The 21,589-nt window shown below is 42.6% G+C and overlaps 1 protein-coding gene across 3 annotated transcripts; it reads right to left on the bottom strand.

Moving 5' to 3' along the window:
• Positions 1 to 1,666: 1,666 nt before the first annotated feature.
• On the bottom strand, positions 1,667 to 21,530 carry DDX42 (DEAD-box helicase 42). 3 transcript variants are annotated; one of them, XM_026099437.2, is made up of 19 exons: positions 21,414 to 21,516; positions 20,460 to 20,557; positions 19,257 to 19,493; positions 17,667 to 17,817; positions 16,815 to 16,876; positions 15,708 to 15,744; positions 14,069 to 14,218; positions 13,663 to 13,767; positions 12,928 to 13,047; positions 11,864 to 12,040; positions 11,205 to 11,333; positions 10,208 to 10,307; positions 9,874 to 9,921; positions 9,290 to 9,387; positions 7,686 to 7,962; positions 6,711 to 6,937; positions 5,315 to 5,425; positions 4,390 to 4,491; positions 1,667 to 3,746 (listed from the first exon to the last, which is right to left on the bottom strand). In XM_026099437.2, exons 3-19 carry the CDS (start codon positions 19,475 to 19,477, stop codon positions 2,964 to 2,966), a joined length of 2,898 nt encoding a protein of 965 aa, XP_025955222.2. In that variant the 5' UTR covers positions 19,478 to 19,493; positions 20,460 to 20,557; positions 21,414 to 21,516; the 3' UTR covers positions 1,667 to 2,963. The 3 variants fall into 3 exon arrangements, with proteins under 3 accessions (XP_025955222.2, XP_025955221.2, XP_064380606.1); XM_026099436.2 differs by lacking the exon at positions 20,460 to 20,557 and having other exon boundaries at positions 21,414 to 21,530; XM_064524536.1 differs by lacking the exons at positions 15,708 to 15,744; positions 17,667 to 17,817; positions 19,257 to 19,493; positions 20,460 to 20,557; positions 21,414 to 21,516.
• Between the last annotated feature and the right edge of the window lie 59 nt (positions 21,531 to 21,589).

Genomic DNA, 21,589 nt, shown 5'->3' with positions numbered 1-21,589 from the left:
GGAACCCCCCCAGCTGGGGAGCTCACGGTGCCCGACCCGCACGAGTCACTCGGCATCGTGCCTTGGCCCGAGGGAGGGGAGAGCTGCTACGTCTTGGGAGAGGGAGCACAGGCATCAGTTCAGATTACACAGCAAGTTGGCAGTAGTGAAGGAGAATTTTCTTTCCTGCTCACTCTAGTGAGACACATCCCCTCCAGGCAACAATTTTACCGTAAAGATAGAGAACATGGAAATAACTGTGCACCCACCGGTCTTCCAGTGATGTGCTAGGATATAAACCGAGCCACAAGGGTTAGAAAGCCCTGGAAGAGCAGCCAGGCAGGTCAGGAGAGGCATCAGCGCAGGGAGGGCCGCCAGGATTCACATTCATTAAACCATCTGGAAGACGATGCAGGGTCGGGCACATCTCCATCACCTCCCACCCAAGCAGGAAAGTGCTGAACGATGGGGAACACGTCTGGGTGGGTGCAGGGTTTGCCCCCGTCTATAAGCCAGGGGAGGAGAGGCAGACACTGATGCACAGTCACAGAGGCAAGAGCAGGAGCCCGGGGTTATGCTTCACAAACAAACCTGAGCTTCCTAAGAGTGGTTTGCTCACCCCTCGCGGTCCTGCCTGCTCAGAAGAGAGCGGCAGAGCCTGTCACTGCAAGGGGAGAGTCTCCTCCCGGGTAGCCGGCACGCTGCTCACACTGCTACTTTGTTCTGCGGAGCAGGAATCGACCCCCTCGTGTACCTAACGTGGGCCTGCGAACTGACATTTATAGCTCCCTGCCACCGAGCACTATTTACTCGCTCCAGTCCCAGAGGCTACTGGTAGCTGGGACAGGGGTGAGGAATTTCAACAGTCCTATCAAAAACAGCAAAGGGATGTGCTAAAAAGAAGGGGAGGAACCCGGCACATGCCACGTGCAGGACTGGTTCCTGGCGGCAGCGAGCTGAGACCCAGGAAAGGGAGGAGCAGGTGGCAGCTTTGGACTAAGGAGCTATTTTTTGGCTCTGAAACTCTCAAGTCTTTAATTGTTCAGAGTGATAAACCCTAAATGGGATAAGGAGAGAACAACTCTAACAACTGCTCCTAAACCCCTGCCACACCTGCCCTGGATCAAGAGATCATCTGTTTCTTAATATTAAATATGCTGAAGTCTTCACACAGCCAGAATTTGGCAGAGCGAGAGCAGGAGAGCTCAAACCAGCACAAAGAGATTTTTGACCAGACTGTGATTTGATAAGTCAGCTGAAACCTCTTCTAAAAGCCAGACTAGAGCTAGTCATCGAGACGCCTGAATGATCCGGTTGCTCTCTTAACTGGAAGCAGTGCACGCGCAAGTCAGGCCACAGGACGGCTGCCGAGTTCTCCTCCCAGCAGTACCAATGACTCCATGAAGGGCTGGCACGAGTGCCATGTCCTGGGCTGCTTCCTTCCCCATTTATAAAATGGGGGGAAAAAAATCTACTTCCCAGGAGACCTTGGAGCTAAAATAGGGTTTGCAAAGCAGTTTGGGGTGAAAGATTAAAAAAGAAAAGGGAATCAGGGAGGGTTCTTCTCTCAACTAAAGAGCTTTAGTGCAAGACAGGGACACTAAGTCATACCTTCAACCAGTCAAACCTCCATCAAAATGTCAAAACAGCCAGAGGAAGAAGCAGAGAACAAAAAGCACATGCTAGATATTTTGTCCCAGTAATAAAACATTTACTAGAGCAAGCAGAAAGTAAATGCACAGTTGATAAAGAAAACATCACAATGTCACAAAAACCTGACAGTTTCTGATACTTCTCTTAGTAGAAACAAGACAGAGGTGGGTGCTGGCATGTTTCAACAAAAGAGTTTTTCCTTACCTTTATGGCGCAAAAAAAAAAAAAAGTTAAAAAACAGATAATACACACAACGAGTTAAAAACAGTCAAGCAGATTTTACAGTTTTAACTACATGTGTCCAATATGGGGCGATATTTGAGCTGTTCCACTTCAATCAATCACTTTTCAGGTTCTCCCTACAGGCTTCTCAGCAGCAGGTCCCCTCATGTAGCTTCATTTCATGGGGGCACCAGCCTTTGATTGCTGTGGCATGTCTAAATTTTTTTCCCTTTTTTGTTTTTAATTTGAAGAAAGCACTCAGCCCTCTCATAACAGAGAGCAAATAGGCACAGCAGAGAGACAGGTTCGCTATGCAGGCTCCCACCAAGATGAAGATTATTAGGAGAAAAGAGGGTCTTTAGAAGAAAAAGCCATGTGGGCAATGGGATTGGTGTACTGACCACAAACAAGCCAGGGAGTCCATCCTACACTACATGTGGCCTTATGGTTAGCTGGGATGGAGAAGGATTGTTTGAACAGCTTCATGAAAAAAATAAAAAGGAAAGAAAAAAAATCAACTTGCTCTATCCCACCTTCAGCAACGCAAATTGATATATTCTTAATTGAGCAGGGAGAGATGTAGGGAGTAACCTGGACACCAAATTATTTGGGGATGAGCGAATACATGGAAAGAATAGATTGGGGAAGAATTCACTGTACTGAACAAATTGTTGAAAGGTTAATGTTTAACAGGTGGGTCCTGAGCACCTCTAAATGGACAGGTTTTTAAATGTGTACGCTGATTAAGAAAAGACAGCTTTAAACTTCTATGGACAACAGTTTCTTAATGTTCCAAGGATGTGAAACAAACAGCCTCTTTCTTGTCAACGAGTTCTGTTTAAATCCAGCAGAGAGTCACTTGAGCAGTGAATGTTGAAAAGCAGAACCCAGGGAGCTTTATAAAAATGATTTCTCTTTGACTAAGCATCGTGTGTACACATCATTAGAGTGAATCTGTCCGCAGATGTACCGGCCCAGACTTGCACGGGGAGTTTGCATGGTTTCCTTCTCCTCCCTCAGCTGCTCAATAATCAGTTACCAAAAAACCCAAGAAATCCTCTGGAAAACAACACTACCTGCAGGGATTCCAGGCTGTGAAGAGCCAGCTTTTAACTGTCCCATCGGCTCTTCTTGCGTTTTGGGGGCTCAGGGACAGCAAAACCATCTGTCTTGGTGTCTCGGCTGTTGCCATCCTTCCTGTTCTCACCATTCCTGTTCTCGTTGTTCCTACCTTCACTGCTATTCCTGCTATCACCATTATTGCGATTGCCACCACTTCCATCAGGGGGGTGCCGGTTTTCACCGTGGCGATGGCTGTCCCCGTGTCGGTTGTCTCCATGGCGGTAACCGTCAATATGGCGACCGCCTCCCTCTCCGTGGCGCTGAACATCATTGTAGCGACCACCACCCTCTCCACGGCGCTGAGCATCGTTGTGGCGATTATTCCGGTTGTCGTTGTATCGTTCTCTGACACCACCACTGCTGCCACCAACACTGCCGCCACCAGCACTGCCACCACCAGCACCGCCGCCACTGCCGCCTCCACCGCCACCAACACCACCGCTGCCACCAACACCTGCAGTGCCAGTGCTGCTGCAACCGATGCCTTCTCGACTGTTGGTGCTGGCATTTGTGCTGTTGAAGCTCTGTATTCCAACGCTTGGAAAGGTGGGAACGCTACTCAGATTCCCGGTGCTGGTGAAACCTGGAACACCCTTTGCTGCTGCGGCGGCAGCAATCGGGCTGTCAGGATTTACAGCACTTTGCTGTGCTGAACTCGTCGGTACTGAATTCAAGCTCCCAGCGCTGGTCCAGCCACTAGCACCAGCAGCAGAGCTACCAGTCTTTTGATTGTTAAGGCTTGCAGCAACAAAGTGGCTCTTATATTGGGACTGCAAGAAACAGAGAAATAAAAAAGACAGCATGTTTGCCTCTGCGTTGCACCACAGAACACACGCATCATGCATACACAAGCCTGTCTTGAACTCTGGGGAATCCCTAGGGAAAAGGATTCCTTAAAAAAGTCAGCCTTGGAGTGATTACATTCCTGTTGTGCTTATGAACACAGAATTAGTAACAGCCATCTGCTTCCAGGCCATAAAAACAAAGGAATTGTGAGGTCAATTTTTACACTCCAGAGTTTTTACATTCAAGTTTCTCTGCTCCCCGTTTCTTTCGATTGCAATTACACTATTGCCGCTAAGCAATCTAAATGGAATCAAGTCTATGAGCAGAATCCAAAAGGAAAAAATAGCAAATATACAGCAGAAAAAACAAGTCTGGCAAATTAACTTTGTGCAAACTTGCTGAGTCCAGCCTGCATTCTAATTCTTCCACACTGGACTGCAATGCTGAGTGCTCCAAGCGGATGAGATACGGACACAACTATCAAACTCAACTTCCCTGAAGTCAACAGGGTTTGCACACATTCAGGGGAGAAAAAAAAGTTGTCTTGAATCATCAGTAGTAAAAGTGTTTAATGTTATTTCCTTTCCTCTTAAGTTAGATTTTGAGGGTACAAGTCATCAGACCAACCTGAAAAGCTGCTTTCATTGCTGTAAGTCTGTCTCCCATTGCCCCGCTGGATGGCTTGTATGCCTCATAGTTACTCATCACACTGCTGTTGTTTCCACGGTCCTGAGCAGAAAGACAAAGGGAAAGTGGAGAGATTTATCCAGCCTAGACACTCTTGACTGCAACCCTTCTCCAAACCTATTTCCACCCTGAGCTCAGGGAATGCATTTACTAAGGATCACAAACTTTTGCAGAGCACTGAGCAGCAGGACAGTTTGCCCCACAACCTTGACAACAGGAAAGTAAAGGTGCAGTCTTAGCGACTCGCTAGTCAACATTAGTACCACATTTCCCAGCTCCCTGCAGTGGCAGCAGAAGGAAAGTGCAATCGGATGGCGATGTTCACAGAGTTCATAGCCAAGATTAAGTGTCAACAAGGCTTCAGTTGTGACTTTTGAAAAGATGTCGAACATGATGTGTTTTCAACATGTCTACAGCTAAATTCTGTCCCGCACATGTTGCCAGTGAACTGTTTTCCTAGCATGGATGACACCTTAGTAACTGTTCTGAATGCTGCAATATTTTTTGGTGCCAAAAATCAGTCCGGAAACAGCTTTTCAAGTAAACTATTGGCACATGTATTACACAATTATGCATGATCAAGAACAGTTAGGACCCTCCAAATTTTGCACTGACAGCTCATTTTGGGAAGAATCTCCAATCTCTTCTGGATCACTCTGGCTCTAAACAAGGCACGTCTGGGCAACAGTGAAGGACAAACAGCTTCACTGGACATATTTCTGATACACACTTTGAAAGATTCTGAGCTATGAAAACCTTTGAAAGCAGAGGCTATATTCCAGTACTAAAAAGAATTTTCAAAAAAAAAGTCAAATCTAAGTTTAAACAGTTCCAAGCAAATAACTTCTTCAACATCTCTACTTACAGAACTTTCTGATCCCAGACCGGGACGTTCACGGTATCCTAAGCCACCACCCCCAATATTCAGCTTCTTGCCTTTTCCTCCTTTGAAACGGGATTTCCGGAACCACGGGTTCTATATAAAAGAAAAGAAAAAACCTCTCAACACAGGGGATAAAAAAGCTTGATAAACACAAAGGGCTGAGAAAAGAAGAACTTTGAACATTTCAGAAGAAAAATACATTGTTTCCCATTCTATAACACAGCTAGTTGCAAGGTGATGGGATGGGGCAGACCTGCATTGTTCTGAAACTAAGCTATAGATGCAGTCTTGTCACGTGAGTCTGAAACTTTTCTTAAAAATGCATTTTATGAAAATTAATTTATCCATGTTTTAGTTTTTGGGGTTTGCACTCTGATAACCCCAGGAATAAATGCAGTCTCTAATGCCATTCGCTTGGGTGCTCTACACTTGCCTGTACTTGGCTTTTATTGATTTAGCCCACTGCCCAACTGAAAACAAATGAGGTTCTATTGGCAAAACTTGCTACAACAAACAGTGGCCGAGAAAGGGCAGACCAGCCAGACTTTTTGTTACCAGGCTTTTAATAATGGTTGACTGCACCTCTCTATGCACTGTAGCTGGTCCAGGTCTGGAGAAGTCAGTAAGCCAAACCATTCAGCTTCTATACTCTCCTCTCAAGGGCAGCCTAGGAAGCTGTGCCTTGCAAGTTCTCTGTCACTTATGACAATGTTGCTTATGTACTTCAAAAATATTTACTTGTAGCTACTAGTATCCGTGCTGCTCTGCTCTGTGAAGAGCATGCTAATCCATCTCTGAATTTGGGAGTTAGCAAAAAAACTTTACTCCCTTGCAGCTGCATGGGCAGTACAAAACGAGAACTCAAAGAGCTGAGGAGTACAGTAGCACAAGTACGATTGTTGCAGCTATTCATCATATCTATATATAGCAAGGCTGCCAGACAGCACTGCCAAGCAGGTACAATGAACAAGCAATAAACGTTTCACAGAGTGAATGTTCCTGTAATTATTCTCTAGTTTAGCTTTCAACTAAGCTACATTTCCCAGGTGCCTGCCATAAATGCACACAGAAAATCTGACTATAATCAGATACTAGAGATGGAGTGCTCTGCTGTCATCAGCCAGGTTATAGCTCCTGATTTCCCAGGCTGTGTCTGACCCCAAAATAGATTGCATATGATCCAAAGTCTTCACGCCTTCCTAGATTCTTTCAAAGGCCAAAAAAACCACCAGAAAGCCTACTTAAAAGCGGCACAAGTTGCCAAAAGGTCACTGCAAACATATGATGGAGTCAGAAAGGTCCCTGAGCTCCTGATTTGCTCATTCTGCTAATCATGGAAGAAACCTTCCTCTACTCAAGACACATTACTTGTTTGTACCTGCATTGCAAGATCCAACAGCTCTTTGGAAACATGCTGATTAGCTCCTTCCAAATTTCTGACAAGATCACCAGCAAAGTTACTATCTTTAGGAGTCAGTAGCGTGTAGGCTACTCCCTTCTCGCCTGCTCTGCCAGTACGACCAATTCTGTGGGTGTGCGTATCTATGTCCCGTGCCACATCGTAATTGATCACAGTCTTAATGGAAGGAATGTCCAACCCACGAGCTGTAATACAGAGGAAGAGACCGATCAGCACAATCATCTTGAACGAACTCAAAGCAGTCCCATTCATTGTTATCGTGAGTGTAGCAACATCTGCTCCAAAAGTAACATAAGCTATGCTGTTCCACAAATTCACTGTTGGGAACTGGAGACGGAAGAGATCTCTTTAATTGACTGTTATCCCAAGGAGGACACAGAGGGCTTTAGTAAAGGACACTGCAATCCACTCTTTGTTTAGCCAAATGTATGTGGTACAAAAGCTGTTCTAGGGAAGGCTTCAGATGTGTCCAGCCCCTATTTATATAAGCATGCATAATGTGTCAGCTGATTATTAAACAGCAACTATTTCTTTAAGGGGCAGCTTATTTCCTTACCCTATACTGAAAAATATATCTGTCACCTTGTAGCAAACATCACTGTAAGACTTTAAATATTTAAAGATCCCTTGCTAACACAGCATACTTCTGAAAAACATCTGGAAAATACTGTCTGGCATGTGTAGAAGCCAACCCCATTGTTTTTTTATTTTAATTTCCATGCATCAGGAAGGTCCATCAGTAACAGTTATGTTTAAGGAAGCAAACTTTAAACAGCGTTAGCGTTTGTCTTCAGGGACTTTTAATCTAGGATAATCTCATGAGACCTGCTCTTTGTGAAGAGAATGCAGCAGCATTTCTCTTCCACTGATATATGTTAGAGTCTCTGCCAAGTTCTACAACTTCTGCAAGCTATTTCTTAGAAGATCACGTACCTGCCACATCAGTTGCTACCAGTATTGGGATCCCCTTTTTCTTAAATTCTGAGATGACTTTATTCCTCTCACTCTGATCCATGTCACCATGAAGTAGCCCTAGATTATGATCCTCCTGCTTGAGATTATTGGCCAGCTCTTCTGCATTTGCTTTCTTGGTGACAAACAGGAGAACGCTCCCAGATGATGTGAACTCCACGAGGCGTCGAGTCAGCCAGTTCCATTTGCTAGGGCCAGAGGGAAAAATCTCCACAATTTGAGTAACATCTTCATTTGCCTAGGGGAAGAAATACAGACAAGTAACAATGCAGAACAGAAAGGACAGTATGACAAACACAGATGGCAGAACAAAACCCAGGAATTTAAACTAGGCATGAGGACAGAAAGTGAAGAAGTAAGCCACAAGGGACTGAAATTCTCCTCCGAAAAGGATTTCAGTTACCTTCCTTTTGTCTAACCACTGACAACTTTGCCTTCACAGTGCAGAAAAGGCAAGGGTTAAACAAGCTACTCCAATAAACTTAAAAGAGGCAAACCACAGTCTTTGACATGATGCAGTTTAGCGCCCTACTGATCTAAAGATGGGTGCTTACAATTTAGATGTTCTTGTGACGGATGCTATTAACATCTAAAATAGACTGTGCAAGTGCATGGTCTGAGATGGAGAGGAAGCTCATCAGTAAAAGTTATTCATATGGAGATCAGAGAAAGCACCCCTGCAAGCTGTGATGTGTCCTCAGAGTCAGGAAGGGGAGAGGTATACACAGGCTCCCTATGCACTCTGTATCGAAAGTAATAAAGGTGCAGTGGAGCAAACAGCACTACCTGGAAGTTCTTCTGAAAGATCTAATTTCTACACATTTCAACATTAATTATCCCAAGGATAATGTTCTCAGAGTATAACAACTGAGATCAAAGAAACAAGAACAGGAACTCTGTGATTGCACTAGGAAAGCCACTACTTTTCTTACAGTCAAAAGTTTCCTAGAAAGAAGGGGCTTCAGCTAACCATCCATTTCTTGTTGTTAAGGGACACCACACATTCCTATTTGAAAATATTCCTCGTTGAAAAAAAGAGTGTTCTGAAGGCACCCTGTCAAACTTCTCAGCAGTTTTCATTTTATATGCAAAATTTCTTCACAGCAAGTGTACATCTGCCCGCTTTATTGATTTATTACTAAACACCTAGTCTGCTAATAGTTCACTTGCTACTGTCAAGCAAGTATAGAATCAGTATTTCCACATAAACCAGCTGAAAAACATTATAGTCTTAGTTTCAAATTCTTCATGGCAAAAGCTGTAATTGTTTTACTTACACTTTTGAGAAAGCACAAGAATATACCCACCTGATTCAGCCTAATAAACAAGTAAATCTCTGCATTTAATGCTGCTTCATTCATTGATGAAAGCTCCCATCACTACAAGAATATTTGTTGCCAGAAGGCACAATTTTTTTTTTTAATAAAACCTTACTATTTTTTTTTTAAACACAAGCTATTTACTCTTAAATATAAGTCATGATTATTGCAGTTGGACATAAATTTCAGACAACAGAAACAGAATGGTTCATTTCTCTGACTATTTCAGAAGCAATGTGGAATTACCTCTCCAATGTCTCCCTGCACAACTCGAATTGGGTCGATGAGAATATCGCGGGCCAATTTCTCAATCTTCTTACGAAAAGTGGCACTGAACAAGAGGGCTAAAAGAAAAACAGTATGTGAACTCCTTGAAACAAATTTCCTTGCAGAATTGTGAAAACACTGCACAAGTCTTGGGAATAAGGACCTGTAGGACTGTACTAGATGTCAGTGATCTGTAGCTATAATCTAGTTCACCATTTCTCATGAAAACTATCATTCACACTAATTATTAGAATAATGTGTACTTTCACAGCAGCTTAGATCACAGGATCTCAAAGCATATGAATATTAATTCAGATAATCATCTTCCCTCCAAGTAAAGTCTGTGGAGGGATTAAAGACTGATGAACAGTGTGGTTAAATGCCTACATTTCACACGTGCTCCCTCCCAACAGCTCACATTGAGAATAACAAAAACCTCATCTTGTGAGTGTGTCTAGAACAGAAAACAGAACCTCAAGCTCTCTTCCAGAATCTTACCTGGTAGCCCACCACATAGTTTCCTTTGACTCTAGTAGTTTATTCTGAAACATGCTTATACTTACTCTGTCTGTCAGGACGTACATGGCTTGCGATTGATCTGACCTGATATTCTGGGAAAGGAGAGGAAAAATGCTCTAATCAATATTGTATGCTCATTATTTAGTAGAATAATTAAAAGGTAACTTCACCCCTGTATTTAACATATAATCATAAAATGAATGAGTGGTTCTCATGGACTAAACCATGGATTTTAAACATGAGCTCTGTCCATAGAATAATTCCTTAACGTATTTTACATTAGTAAGTAACAAAGCCATAGGAGTTCTGGGCAGTCATATTAAACTGGGAACTAGACACCACTGCTTTCCAAAACAGCAGCCTTTGTTCAATACATACCAAAACCCATATCAAACATTCTGTCTGCTTCATCAAACACAAGGTAAGTGACTCTCTGAAGGTTCGTAGCTTTCTTTTTCACATGATCAATCAAACGACCCTATGAAAAAAAACAAAAATCAAACCCCCAAAATCTTTACATATACTTACAAGAAAGTTAATATATGCAACCTTGAAGCATTTAAGTGCTCTGATATTTGTCCTCACTTACCAGAGACTTAAAATGGAAACACCTCAAGGCTTCAGTCTAGAGCTGCATATAAATAGTCAAGTAATGGAAACAAACTCCTAAAACTCTCATAAACTATGCTTGACAGGCTGAGTTTTAGGACTGGATTTTCAAGACCAACAGTGGCAAGATCCTAAAATTCACAATATCACAGAGCGGCTGAGGTTGGAATGGACCTCTGGAGATCCATCTACTCCAACCCCTTGCTCAAGCGGGGTCACCTACAGCATGTTGCCCAGGACTGTGTCCAGATGGCTTTTGAATATCTCCAGGATGGAGACTCAACAACTCCTCTGGGCAACCTGTTCCAGTGAATGAATGAAAGCAGTTGACAATAGCGCTCACTTAAATCACCAGTCTTCCAGCATCAACACCCAGTCTGAATCAATGTTTTAACCTTTCAGTATTACTGCCACACTCGCTACACTGATTCAGGAAGATGGTAAGCAAGTTCATCACATTCTGGAAGTTTCCTTCACAAATTTAAGGCTCATTAATGAAAAGCTTTTGTTTCCATGCACAACTGACTGATTCAAGCAGGTCTTGTTTGCTACTGCTTCTTCTACTTGGAGATCATACCTAATCTCTTCCAAAATTTCTTGGGCCAAGAATAATTCCAACATATTTGTCCTCAACATTTTACAGTCTGGAAAGATCCTGGATTTGAGTGATCAGAGAATAAATTCTCCATCATCAATAGGATTAAAAATCTGTCTCAGCTTCAGTTAAACAACAAAAAAATCGTTCTGTGTGCATAGAGGTACTTACTGGTGTGCAGACAACTATCTCTGCCCCCTCCTGGAGAGCTTTGGCTTGCTCCCACATGCTTCCTCCTCCATACACAGCGACAGAGCGCAGATTATATGCTTTACCAAAGCGCTTACATTCAGAATGGATCTGAGAATTTAAAGAAAGCACATCACAGTTCATGTTAGACAGATCTGAGAAAATATAACTATCTCGGAAATACAGTCCAGCTCCTAAAATCCACTTTTCAGGGAATAACTTAGTGAAATGATTCAGAAATCCTCAGGGCTGAATGCTTCAATACTTGTGGATAATTTCCATTAATTTATTAGGGAAATGTATTTAGGCATCCAACTGCAATTTAACCTACAGGTTCTATCATTTTATAAATATAATGGCTGGCAATGCATCCATTATATGCTCGATACTTAGCAATAATATGGGAATATTGTGGAAAAATTAACAGCCATTTAAAATTTGTCATGATCTTTACATAAAAAGGAGTATAAGTGAAGATGTTAAGCTTACATTGGAAGCATGCTGACAATGCACAGAGTAATTTTTTCAAATAGATTAATAACGTTTTCTGATTACTTCTTCTGCATAGAATTTTGCCTTCTGTAAGAACATTGCCGTTCTATAAGAACATATAAGCACATATATACTTATGATATACCCACCTGTTGGCAAAGCTCTCTGGTCGGGCACACGATCACAGCAATCGGACCATCCCCTGGTTCAAGCTCCTTTTGATCCATGATGTGAATCAACATTGGCCAGATGAAGGCTGCTGTTTTTCCACTTCCAGTCTTAGCTATTCCAATCATATCTCTGCCGCTCAGTGCAACTGGAACACCCTAAAAATTAAAAGGGATTCTAAATTCCTGTTACGTTTAACTTAAGATATTCTTGTGTTAGATACTACATGAATACGCAGATAGAAAAGGAAAGCATATTACAGGGGACCCATAGCAGTACGCGTGGATGCTTATATGGTTTTATTGTCAAGTTCAGACCTGAATTAGTTTGTGTTAAGGGCTGGAAGCTGCTATCCAGCTCCTTTCAACAACAAGTGTTTACAAATAGCACAGACTAAGGTCCTAATACATATCCCTTGGAAACAGCATCATGTCTTTTGTGTGTTTCAAGAAAAGCATCCCAAGTGGTGTGGTTATGTTCACACATTACTGACGGCCTAAATTACTTACAGTGCTCAACCTACATGTGCAGTAGAATCCCTTTCACTTGCATTGCTATTCAAGGCATGATCAGCTCATAGCACATGTATTCTAACTAACAAAAGAAATTAAGCAAGTCTTGTAGTTACAGTACACTCAAATATAAGCTGTTTAAAGGCATAAAGTTGTCAATGTATGTCTCTTCATTCAACTACTGCAATGCTTATTTTTAATACAATTTCTAAATATGTATGTGTAAAAAAAAAAGCTTTCACACATTTCTATAAGGGGAAAGTGTCATTTGCATGTTCCTCAGCCTTTACCAAGTGGGACAACTGAAGAAGAGAATATGGATTTATTCACAGCTGTCATTTAACAAGAAAAAGAGTAGGTAAACTTCTATTTTAAAAGATGTCAAAACTATTTTCCTAGATAAATACGAGTTATTCTTCTCCATGATTGCCTTATACAGGAAACCAGAATTGCATACATCCTCATATATACTAGGGACCTTTGCATGTGTTCCATTAGTTATGTTTAGAAATTAGAGAAGTAACAACACTCACCTGACATTGTATAGGAGTGGGCTGGGTATACTCAGATTTCCTAATTTGATGCATAAGTTGCTCGTCAAATCCAAAATGAGCAAAACTACTGCCAGGCCTTGGAGGAGCAGCACCAGAGACCTAGAAATAGAGACATCTCTTTGTTCAAAAAAAAGTAAGAGAAGAACAAAGAGGAATCTATACAAAAATGAACAAAGCATATCTCTGTCTCAGAAAACAGCTTTTTATTTTCTAAATAGTTTTACTGAGTGAAAATTCAAGATGAGTTGTGTAAATAGGACTTTCAGATACAAAAATGGAGATAAACTGCCAGTCAACATAATGTATTAAAAATCATCATATCTACTTCTTTATATAATTGGTCTCTTTCCTTGGCAGATAATTCCCTCCATAGAAGTTAGCTATGCTAACATGTCACAGATTGCAAAGAACTGATTCCTGCATACAGTATTTCCAGTTTCAATTTTCCGCTCTGTAGTCTTTAGTCCAAGTGCAACTACGCAATGGGAGATCTTGGGCACCTACTTAGAGAACTCCAGAGAGAACTTTAAAGAACCGCTGCAGGAAATCAAGCTCTTTTAAATTAAGGTCATTGAAGGTGTGTGAGAGGCTTGGTATCGAAAACTTGGGAGTTCCCTGCGAAAATCTTCATTGAAACTACTAAGGAAGTTCAAAAGAATGAGAGTAAAAGGATCCTAGAAGGATGGTTTTACCATCCAAGGAGGACCAGCTTACCCGGAGATTTAGCTTATGACGTAACTCTACCACTTGCTGCGGGGTGAGACTGGTGATCTCTTCGTGCTCATCATAGAAATTTTTCTCAAATGGTGGATATTCAATCTGCAAGAGTAATCACTCAGTTAGTCCAGGAGTCAGGATTCTCCGTCTCTGCGTTTGTTTCTGGAGGTAAAGGATCCTTTTCAGAAAAAGTATATTAAATAAATGTTCTTAAGACAATTAATAAAAGTCATTTTAAGGATCTTCAGTATGACTCAAGTGACACAGCAGTGACATTGCTGTGCCTGCTGACATTGATGCACAGGGACAGAAGTATATTTCAATTTATTTCCTAGCTTCTTCCTACCAGCAGCTTTCTACAATCCCTCAAACTAAACTAAAATGGAATAAACTTTATTCCTACCTCCGAATGGTCAATAGGTGGAAGAGGATCAATGATTTTTTTGGACGGTGCAATTGGATTCCCATCACTGTCATACTCAAGGTTATCCTCTTCCTCTTCTTGTACCACACCAGCAGTGGGGTTTTCAGCCATGTAGCGAAAATAAGCTTCCTGCAGCAAAACATATCACTAAAATCACATACAATAGGATGGAAAAATACTACTACACTTGTTTAATTGACATATACACTAGATGACTGTTTGCCATTGAGAAACAAAATGTTCACTAGAATTGGTTCTTCTAATAAATAGCAACAGTTAAGCCCAGAAGAAGGACAATAAGAAGAAACGAAGAAAGCAACTACAACGTTCAGTTAGACCACAAAATGCTTTAAAAAATAAAAAATAAAAAAACCCAACCTTTTCTCTCAAAGGTCTGCTTAAGAACTCTTATACCAAGACTTATTATGCTTTAACAATAGAAGGACCTATTCATATTTCCACGAAAGCAAAGTACAAATACTGCAGGTTTTTAAACAGAGAACACTATGTTACTAAATGAATCATGTTTACTTTTTTCATACAAACTATGCCAAAGGTAGTTTTCTTCACCTCCCCTAACTACACTCTAGGAAATAAAATAATATATTATTTTTCACTGAGATATTTGACAGCAAACTGGAAAAACTATTTCAGAAGAGTCCTTCAACACAAGCCCAAGTTAAAAGTCACTGGCACCACTGTCACATGCCGCCCTTACAGATCACAAATATGTACATGCCTCGCAGAATCCCACTGAGGTCTCCCTGGCAGCCTGCACACCAAGACATTCTCATGGAAAGACACTTGACGGTCTCACTTGACTTTTAAACAAAGATTTAAGATCCCATTTTTAAAGTAAGGTTCAGTTATGAAGAAATGTGTATACTCATCTGGCTTTTTCATTCACATGGCCAATTAATCACTTAGTCACTTAGATATGCATAAAATACACCTGTATAACAGCTGTAGGCAAGTGTAAGACAGCTCCCTGGAAAGTTCAGCATGGCTACACTCACTGAATCATAAGCAAAGGCCGAGAGGCCAGATAACTACGGTGTTACTTATAGTAATGCAGAGCACAGAAAAGTTACTAACTACGACTTAGTAGAAAGGTACATTTTGAAATTAAGTCTTTCCTCTTCCCTTGCAATTTGCATTATGGTGATGCCTACAGTCTTCAATCAGAACTGGAGCTTCCCTGAACATAAAGAGCAAAAAACCTGATCCTTGCCCTTAACAGACATGAAATTTCCCTGCAAATAGTCTCCACAGTTTAACAGCCTCTCACTGGTGCTCCACGTTAGTTGAGTCTGTTAATTTCAAATTTGATGAGAGCCTCAGACACTGAAAAACCCTGTATGAGAACTTGAAAGTCAAGCTGACTGAAAAATCCTCTCAAAGGGAGTGAAAAAGAATGAAATTGTCTCCTAGTATTCTTCCTTTTTCAGTGAAGCACCTAGAAGGGTGGAGACAAAAGGGTAAACACTAGAGCTTCCTGCTGAATTGTCCAGGGTATTGCGCATGATACTGGAGTTTTGTTTGTACCTAGTAGTTACACATTTGGGGAGGGAAGATAAAAAAACAAAAAAGAAGATAGAAAGACTGCATAGGAACTCACTTGGTCATCTTCCTCTTCAATGTCATCTCGAATACCCCTGGAAAAACAAGCGGAGAAACAAACTTCCCTGCAAGTGTTCCACATACGCAGCTCCATACTTTCATTTGATTAGTGCTGAGCTCCATATTTCGTGGAAGACACAACACTAACAGCTCAGTAACATTTATAATCCCAACCCATGGAGTTTTCATATTTGGTGCAACCATAACAGCGACCCTGCAAAGACTTCATTTTACTTCTATTAATGAGACTGAAAGATTAGGATTCCGTCTTCCCAGTAGAAGCCACATCAAAGATCATCCTGGTCTAAGCTCTCGGTGCTACCAGAAGTCCCATAACTGAAGAGGAATATGAGCCAGGAAGTGCAAATCCAGTTCAGAACTTCCCCAGGTGGTGATTTGGATCCGGTGTTCTGTTTCAGGACCATGTATAATCTGATCAACCCCACGCAATGCAAGTTCTACCAATGTATCTGACATTCATTTCAAGAATCAACAGCACAATTCTTTTCCCTGGTCTAAACAGATAGGCAAGCTGCGCGAATGTAAACTGTTTGAATTTAGTATTCCAGTTGCCACATGCTACACAACATATCAGCTTTACAGGGGCTATCTTAAAACCTCGTGCAAGTTTGGAAGACTCTCCAGCATCTCCAGTGTTACAAGCACAGCAACAACCAGTTATTTTGCTCAAATAAATGCAGTTTTGAACCAAACCTTCTTGATCACTGCAAGGATGGGGAAAGAGGGGAAACTTTATCCAGGCTGATCTGACAAGCTGACAGTAATACAACATGCTGCTACACAGGGGTCTGTCTAACACCTGATCTGTGTGCCCTAAGACTGCTGAGGAACCAACTCTGGTGTAAGATAAAACAGGTGTGTCCACATTTTACTGTAGGATGCCTCCATGGATTCTTTCCTCCTATCATCTGATTTTTACTGCACAGAACTTTACCCATGGGGGGGTATCATGCACTGGTCAATGCTGTTTACTAAATATATATTACGTTATCTACAGAAGGATGAACATCAACAAAATGCAGTGAAATTCTTTAAGCACCATACAAGAGACAGGCAGGCATGTGAATTACAGAGGAGAACTTACTTTACATTCTTTTTTTCCTTGTCTTTATCTTCAAGTCTCTTCATGTCTCGAGCAGCTTGATCCTAATAGCAAACAAAATTGTGATTCATTAAATAAATACGCCAATAAAGTGTGGAAAGGAAAAATTGTTTCTCTATAAAATTATACAACTGTAGATTGATACCGCAAAGTGGAATAAAATTCTCCTCCCTCCTCTCTCAGATATATGGTGTTGTAATGAGAATCAAAAATTCTCCTCCTCCCTTTCCCAGTGAAAAGTATTGTAATACAACACTTGTGATTGATTTGATTCCTATTACAACACTGTAATTACATACAAGTAGACCACCATGCCACAGAGACAATATTTTTTGAACAAAACTTCTTCTTGTTCCACATTCTAGTATGCTAAATAAATTGTACTACCAATTCCTTTGAAATTTATATCCTGTAACTCTGTAGCAACGATCATGAAAAAATATAATCTCCACAGTCTTCTTGAGAATAGCGTGATAGAATCCAGCTAATAACAAAACTGTAGCTAAGGAACTACTTATGAATATACATCATTTAAATTCAGATAGTGAAAAATGCACAAAACCTTAATTAAGGGACATCACAAAGCGCTCTGTTGTACTGTCTTGACATGCTCAAGACACTTAAATAGTTAAGCTACTGTAAACCAAAAAAAACCCAAACCAAAAACCTTGATATAATATACCTTTGAGTTCTAAATAACACAGTGTCTTACATAAGCAAATGGTAAGGGACATTCTGAATAAAGGCTGCTAAAACCATGAGTAGCATTTGCTGCTCCTGACTAGAGAGAAGTAGTCACAAAAGTTAATAAACATTCCACAAGTTGTGTCTTGCCTCCACTTCAGCCATGAATGCCTCCAGAGGATCATCATCGCTGTCAGAGTCTGCCGATTTGGAATGAAACTGCTGGCGAGTGGGGGAATTCTCTGCGGGAATGTATGGCAGGTCGACATTGCTGGAATCTTCCTCTTCATCCTCAAAGTATCTGAAAAGAAAGAGAAACAAGCAATGGTCCAGTCAGCATACTGCCTATAGCGGTCTGAGTAGCCATTGACTCAAGCTTCCCACACAGAGATGGATAATGAAAGTTGACATGGACAGAGGACGTTCCATTAAAAGACTTTGAGATTTTTTACAAGTATTCACGTTGTAAGCTAAAAGCTGTGGTAAGACAAGTAGCTGCAACGAAACCAACCCTCTTCTTGAAAGGCTCTCCCAGGCTGGTGAATACAGGATGCTTTTCTGACTTCCCTCCTACTCAACGCACTTATGCAGCCAATAGAAGGGTTAGTAAAGAAATGTGGGTTTGGATGTTTCAGTGTGTGAAAGATACCTACATTTATCCATCAATTCTCAACTTATCACCTCAGGCAAAGTCTTGTTCAGACAAGGGCACGGATAGGATTGAGCTGGCTGAGGCTCAGCTCAGAGATGTTCTTAGGGAGGGGAAAGCCAGAGGAAGAGAGCTCTCCATAGACTGCTGCAACATCTCACAGTCTTTTAAATATATTTAAAGGCAAGAAAGTATTACTATTTTCATTCTACAGATGATGGTCTGAGATCCAGAGAAAGAGTAAATAACTGGCCCACATCCACACCAAAAGTTCGCTGCAGAGCAGGAGTGGGAACAAGATCTCTCCTGTCTTTTTTGGACAACAAACACCATTGGAGCCTTCGCCCGAGGGAACACATTTGCTAGAGACTACAAAAGGCTGAAATTACAGAGTGATCTCAGATCCCTTACTGATGGGGTAACTCAGCTTCTTACCACCTCTCTCTGATTAAGAGTCACGACCTGTTTTGCATGTGAATCCATTATCTCCAGTACTTCAACATCCCCAGATCATATGCTACAAGGTATTCTACACTGAGCTAACCTTAAAATCATTCAGTGAGTAACAGTTAGTGAAAAACAGTAAAACAAAGCATTTGACAGGCCAAATCACGTGACAGTAGGGCCCTGGGCTCTGAACTGGCATCCCCAAGCAGGATTTAAATGAGTTTCTTTTGATGTACAAAGCCCTAAACAACCCGCATTTGACTGCCCAGACTGGCTCCTCCTCAGTTCTAAAAAATCCCAGGATGTTTTCTGAAAGAGCTCCAACACTTCAGAACGTGCTTCCTCTAAGCCTGATACAACCCCGAGAGGGTATCACTTTCACCATGCAGTAAGTGAAGTATCTGACAGTCTGAGGCAGCGGTATGGGAGCTGCTGCAAGTGACTAGCTTAGGTTTTTTTGATATGATGGCTGTAAAGCCAGGAGGATTCTGTTACACCACAACGCAGTGTTAGACTATCTATCCCTGAGCAGGCTTTTCTAAATAAATAAACCTCATGAATGTCACGGATAGTTTCCCTGACCTTGGAAACTATAAAACATTCAAATCTAGAACTGGAGAAACACAAGAAATAACACTACTTACGCATTCTCTTCATCAAAATTTGCTCGCTTTGACCCAATTTTATAGAAAGAAGGCAGCTGTGGAGGTCCTGATTTCGCGAATGCGGCTGAAGAACCAGCTGTTCCAAAAGCACTGTGAGACTGTTGAGAGAGCTTAGGTTCCTCTTTCTTTCCAGGTGTTATGGCAAATCCACCAAAACCAAAGCCTCTCTTAGTACCAGGTCCACCTTTATTCCAATTCATGATGCCCCCGCTATACCTGTTAAAATCAGAACATACAAATTAATGCCCTTTCTGCTTCAGGCAGTTGTATGCTAGTGTCATGATCTTTTTTGAAAGGGGATTTCCTCACTCATAATGAGATTTGGGAAAGCGTGACTGACAACATGGTTTGACCTGCTTCCCAAAAAAGAATTTGGGCTTTGTTCTTTTCTTGTAAATATGAACATATCGCCCCAAAAAACCCTCGCTGAAAAAAACAGGTTGTCTTCTAAAAAGGATCCTATCCCTCACAAACTACTTAGACATATTTAAGATGCTGTCTGCCTTGCTCGCTTTACAAGCTAAGACAAATAAACCCAAGGCCAGAACTTTGAACAACAGGAAGAAGGAGAGATGTAAAGTCAACTCAGTAAATATTTTGCATGTCCATACAGTACCATCCTTGACTGTTTCATGGCTTTGCAAATAGCCCACTACTGCAATCCACGATTGTAAAGAAATGGGCAAAAAAGGAGCACACAGCATAGTACGTTATTACGAGACAAGGCACCCTTCTGCCAAAAAGCCAACTCCCTCTTCTTCTTAAGCAAGTGTCCTTAGCCATAGACATGTGTTTTCTAGCCTAAACTTTTGAAACCACATCTTAAAGCCTCCACAGAACTCAGTTTTCTAAGTTAGGAGAAGACTGAGCTGATATACACCTTCCATTCCAAGTAGTTTAATATTTCATCTGCACAGTCAAGTCATATCCTTAAGGCAGCCAAAAAAAGAGCATGACACCCAGCACTTTCAAGTGCATTAAATAAGATGGCCCAAAGGCTATGAGTCTTATTAAACAAATCCTGGCATTCAGCGAGAATCCTTCAAAAAGACCAGAATTTACTGGTAAGAGAAACAACTTGAAAAGACATCTGAGAGGAAATACTGCTACTGCTCCCTATGCAGAGCATTTACCAGCTTGCAACCTGCTCAAGAAATCTGAAGTCTAGACCATAGAGCTCACTAGGGAATTTGGGGAAACTCTGCTTTCAGTTCTTCATGGCAGAAGTGGACTCCAATATCCTGCTCTCCCACTTGTAAGACACCTTGCAGCCTTCACACCTGCAGACGTGTGACATAAGAAGTCAGAAAGCACAACAAAAAGGTTGAAATGTGCAAAACTGCACTTCTGCTGCTGACATCATGCTTAGCAATTTTTTTCTCAGTTATCAAGTCTGATTTTAAGGATTCTTCTGCACTGTACTTGTCAAGCTTTCTTTCTTCCTCCCACCACCCCAAAAATAAAAACATTCATCTACCATACACCTGCAAGACATCCTACAAGATCTGTCTTGCTTGCCCACGGAGCCGCCAGCGAGCCTACATGGAGAGGGCTCCTACGCGACAGTGATGAGACGCAGCAGAGCTTTCGGCGACAGGAGCTTTGCTGCCCCGCTAACGCCGTTTCACGAAAGAAAACACCGGGGCTCGTGTCCCTTCCACGGATCATCCTGCCTCCGGGAACGGCGGCAACACCTCCGCTCACGGCTTGCGTTTGGGGCGATTCGTTGGAAAAGAGGGGCGACCTCCTGCCCCCGCCGGATCCCCCCTCCCCGGGCGCGGAAGGGGAAACGCGCAGCCCCGGTGCCGCGGGGCACGGGGAGCCTCGGAAACGGGGCGCTGTGCCTCGGAGAGCCCGGAGGAGCGGAGGAGAGAGCCGCAGCCCGCGCTGCCCTCGCAGCGCTGCCCTCGCACACCGGGGCCGCGCGCGGAGTCCCGCCAGGACCGGGGGGCCCTTCCCCGCCGCGAGGCCCGTCCCCACCGCGGGGCCCCGGCACAGAGGCGGGGCCTTTGTCCGGGCCAGGCCGCGGCTGCCCAGCCCCGCGCTAGGCCGCGGTGCCGCCGGCCCCCAGCCGCCCGCGGGCGGCGCCGCTCGACGCCGGGGGAGGAGCGGCCCCGCCCCGCGCCCCTCACTCACCCCTCAGGCCTCGCAACCGTCGGCCGCCGCTTCCCCGGTTACCGGGGCGGGGGGGTGGAGACGCGACGTACATACGTACGTACGTGCGTGCGTGCGTGCGTGGCGTGCTGAGGTCACAGCACCCTGCGGCGCATGCGCGCTGGCGGCGGGTGAAGCCGCGGGAGAAGGGCAGCGGC

The sequence above is a fragment of the Dromaius novaehollandiae genome, chromosome 22, assembly GCF_036370855.1.
Source record: "Dromaius novaehollandiae isolate bDroNov1 chromosome 22, bDroNov1.hap1, whole genome shotgun sequence".
In the NCBI taxonomy this organism is placed as follows: Eukaryota; Metazoa; Chordata; class Aves; order Casuariiformes; family Dromaiidae; genus Dromaius; species Dromaius novaehollandiae.
Note: the sequence above shows the minus strand (reverse complement) of the source record. Positions and strands in the feature narration are given on the sequence as shown.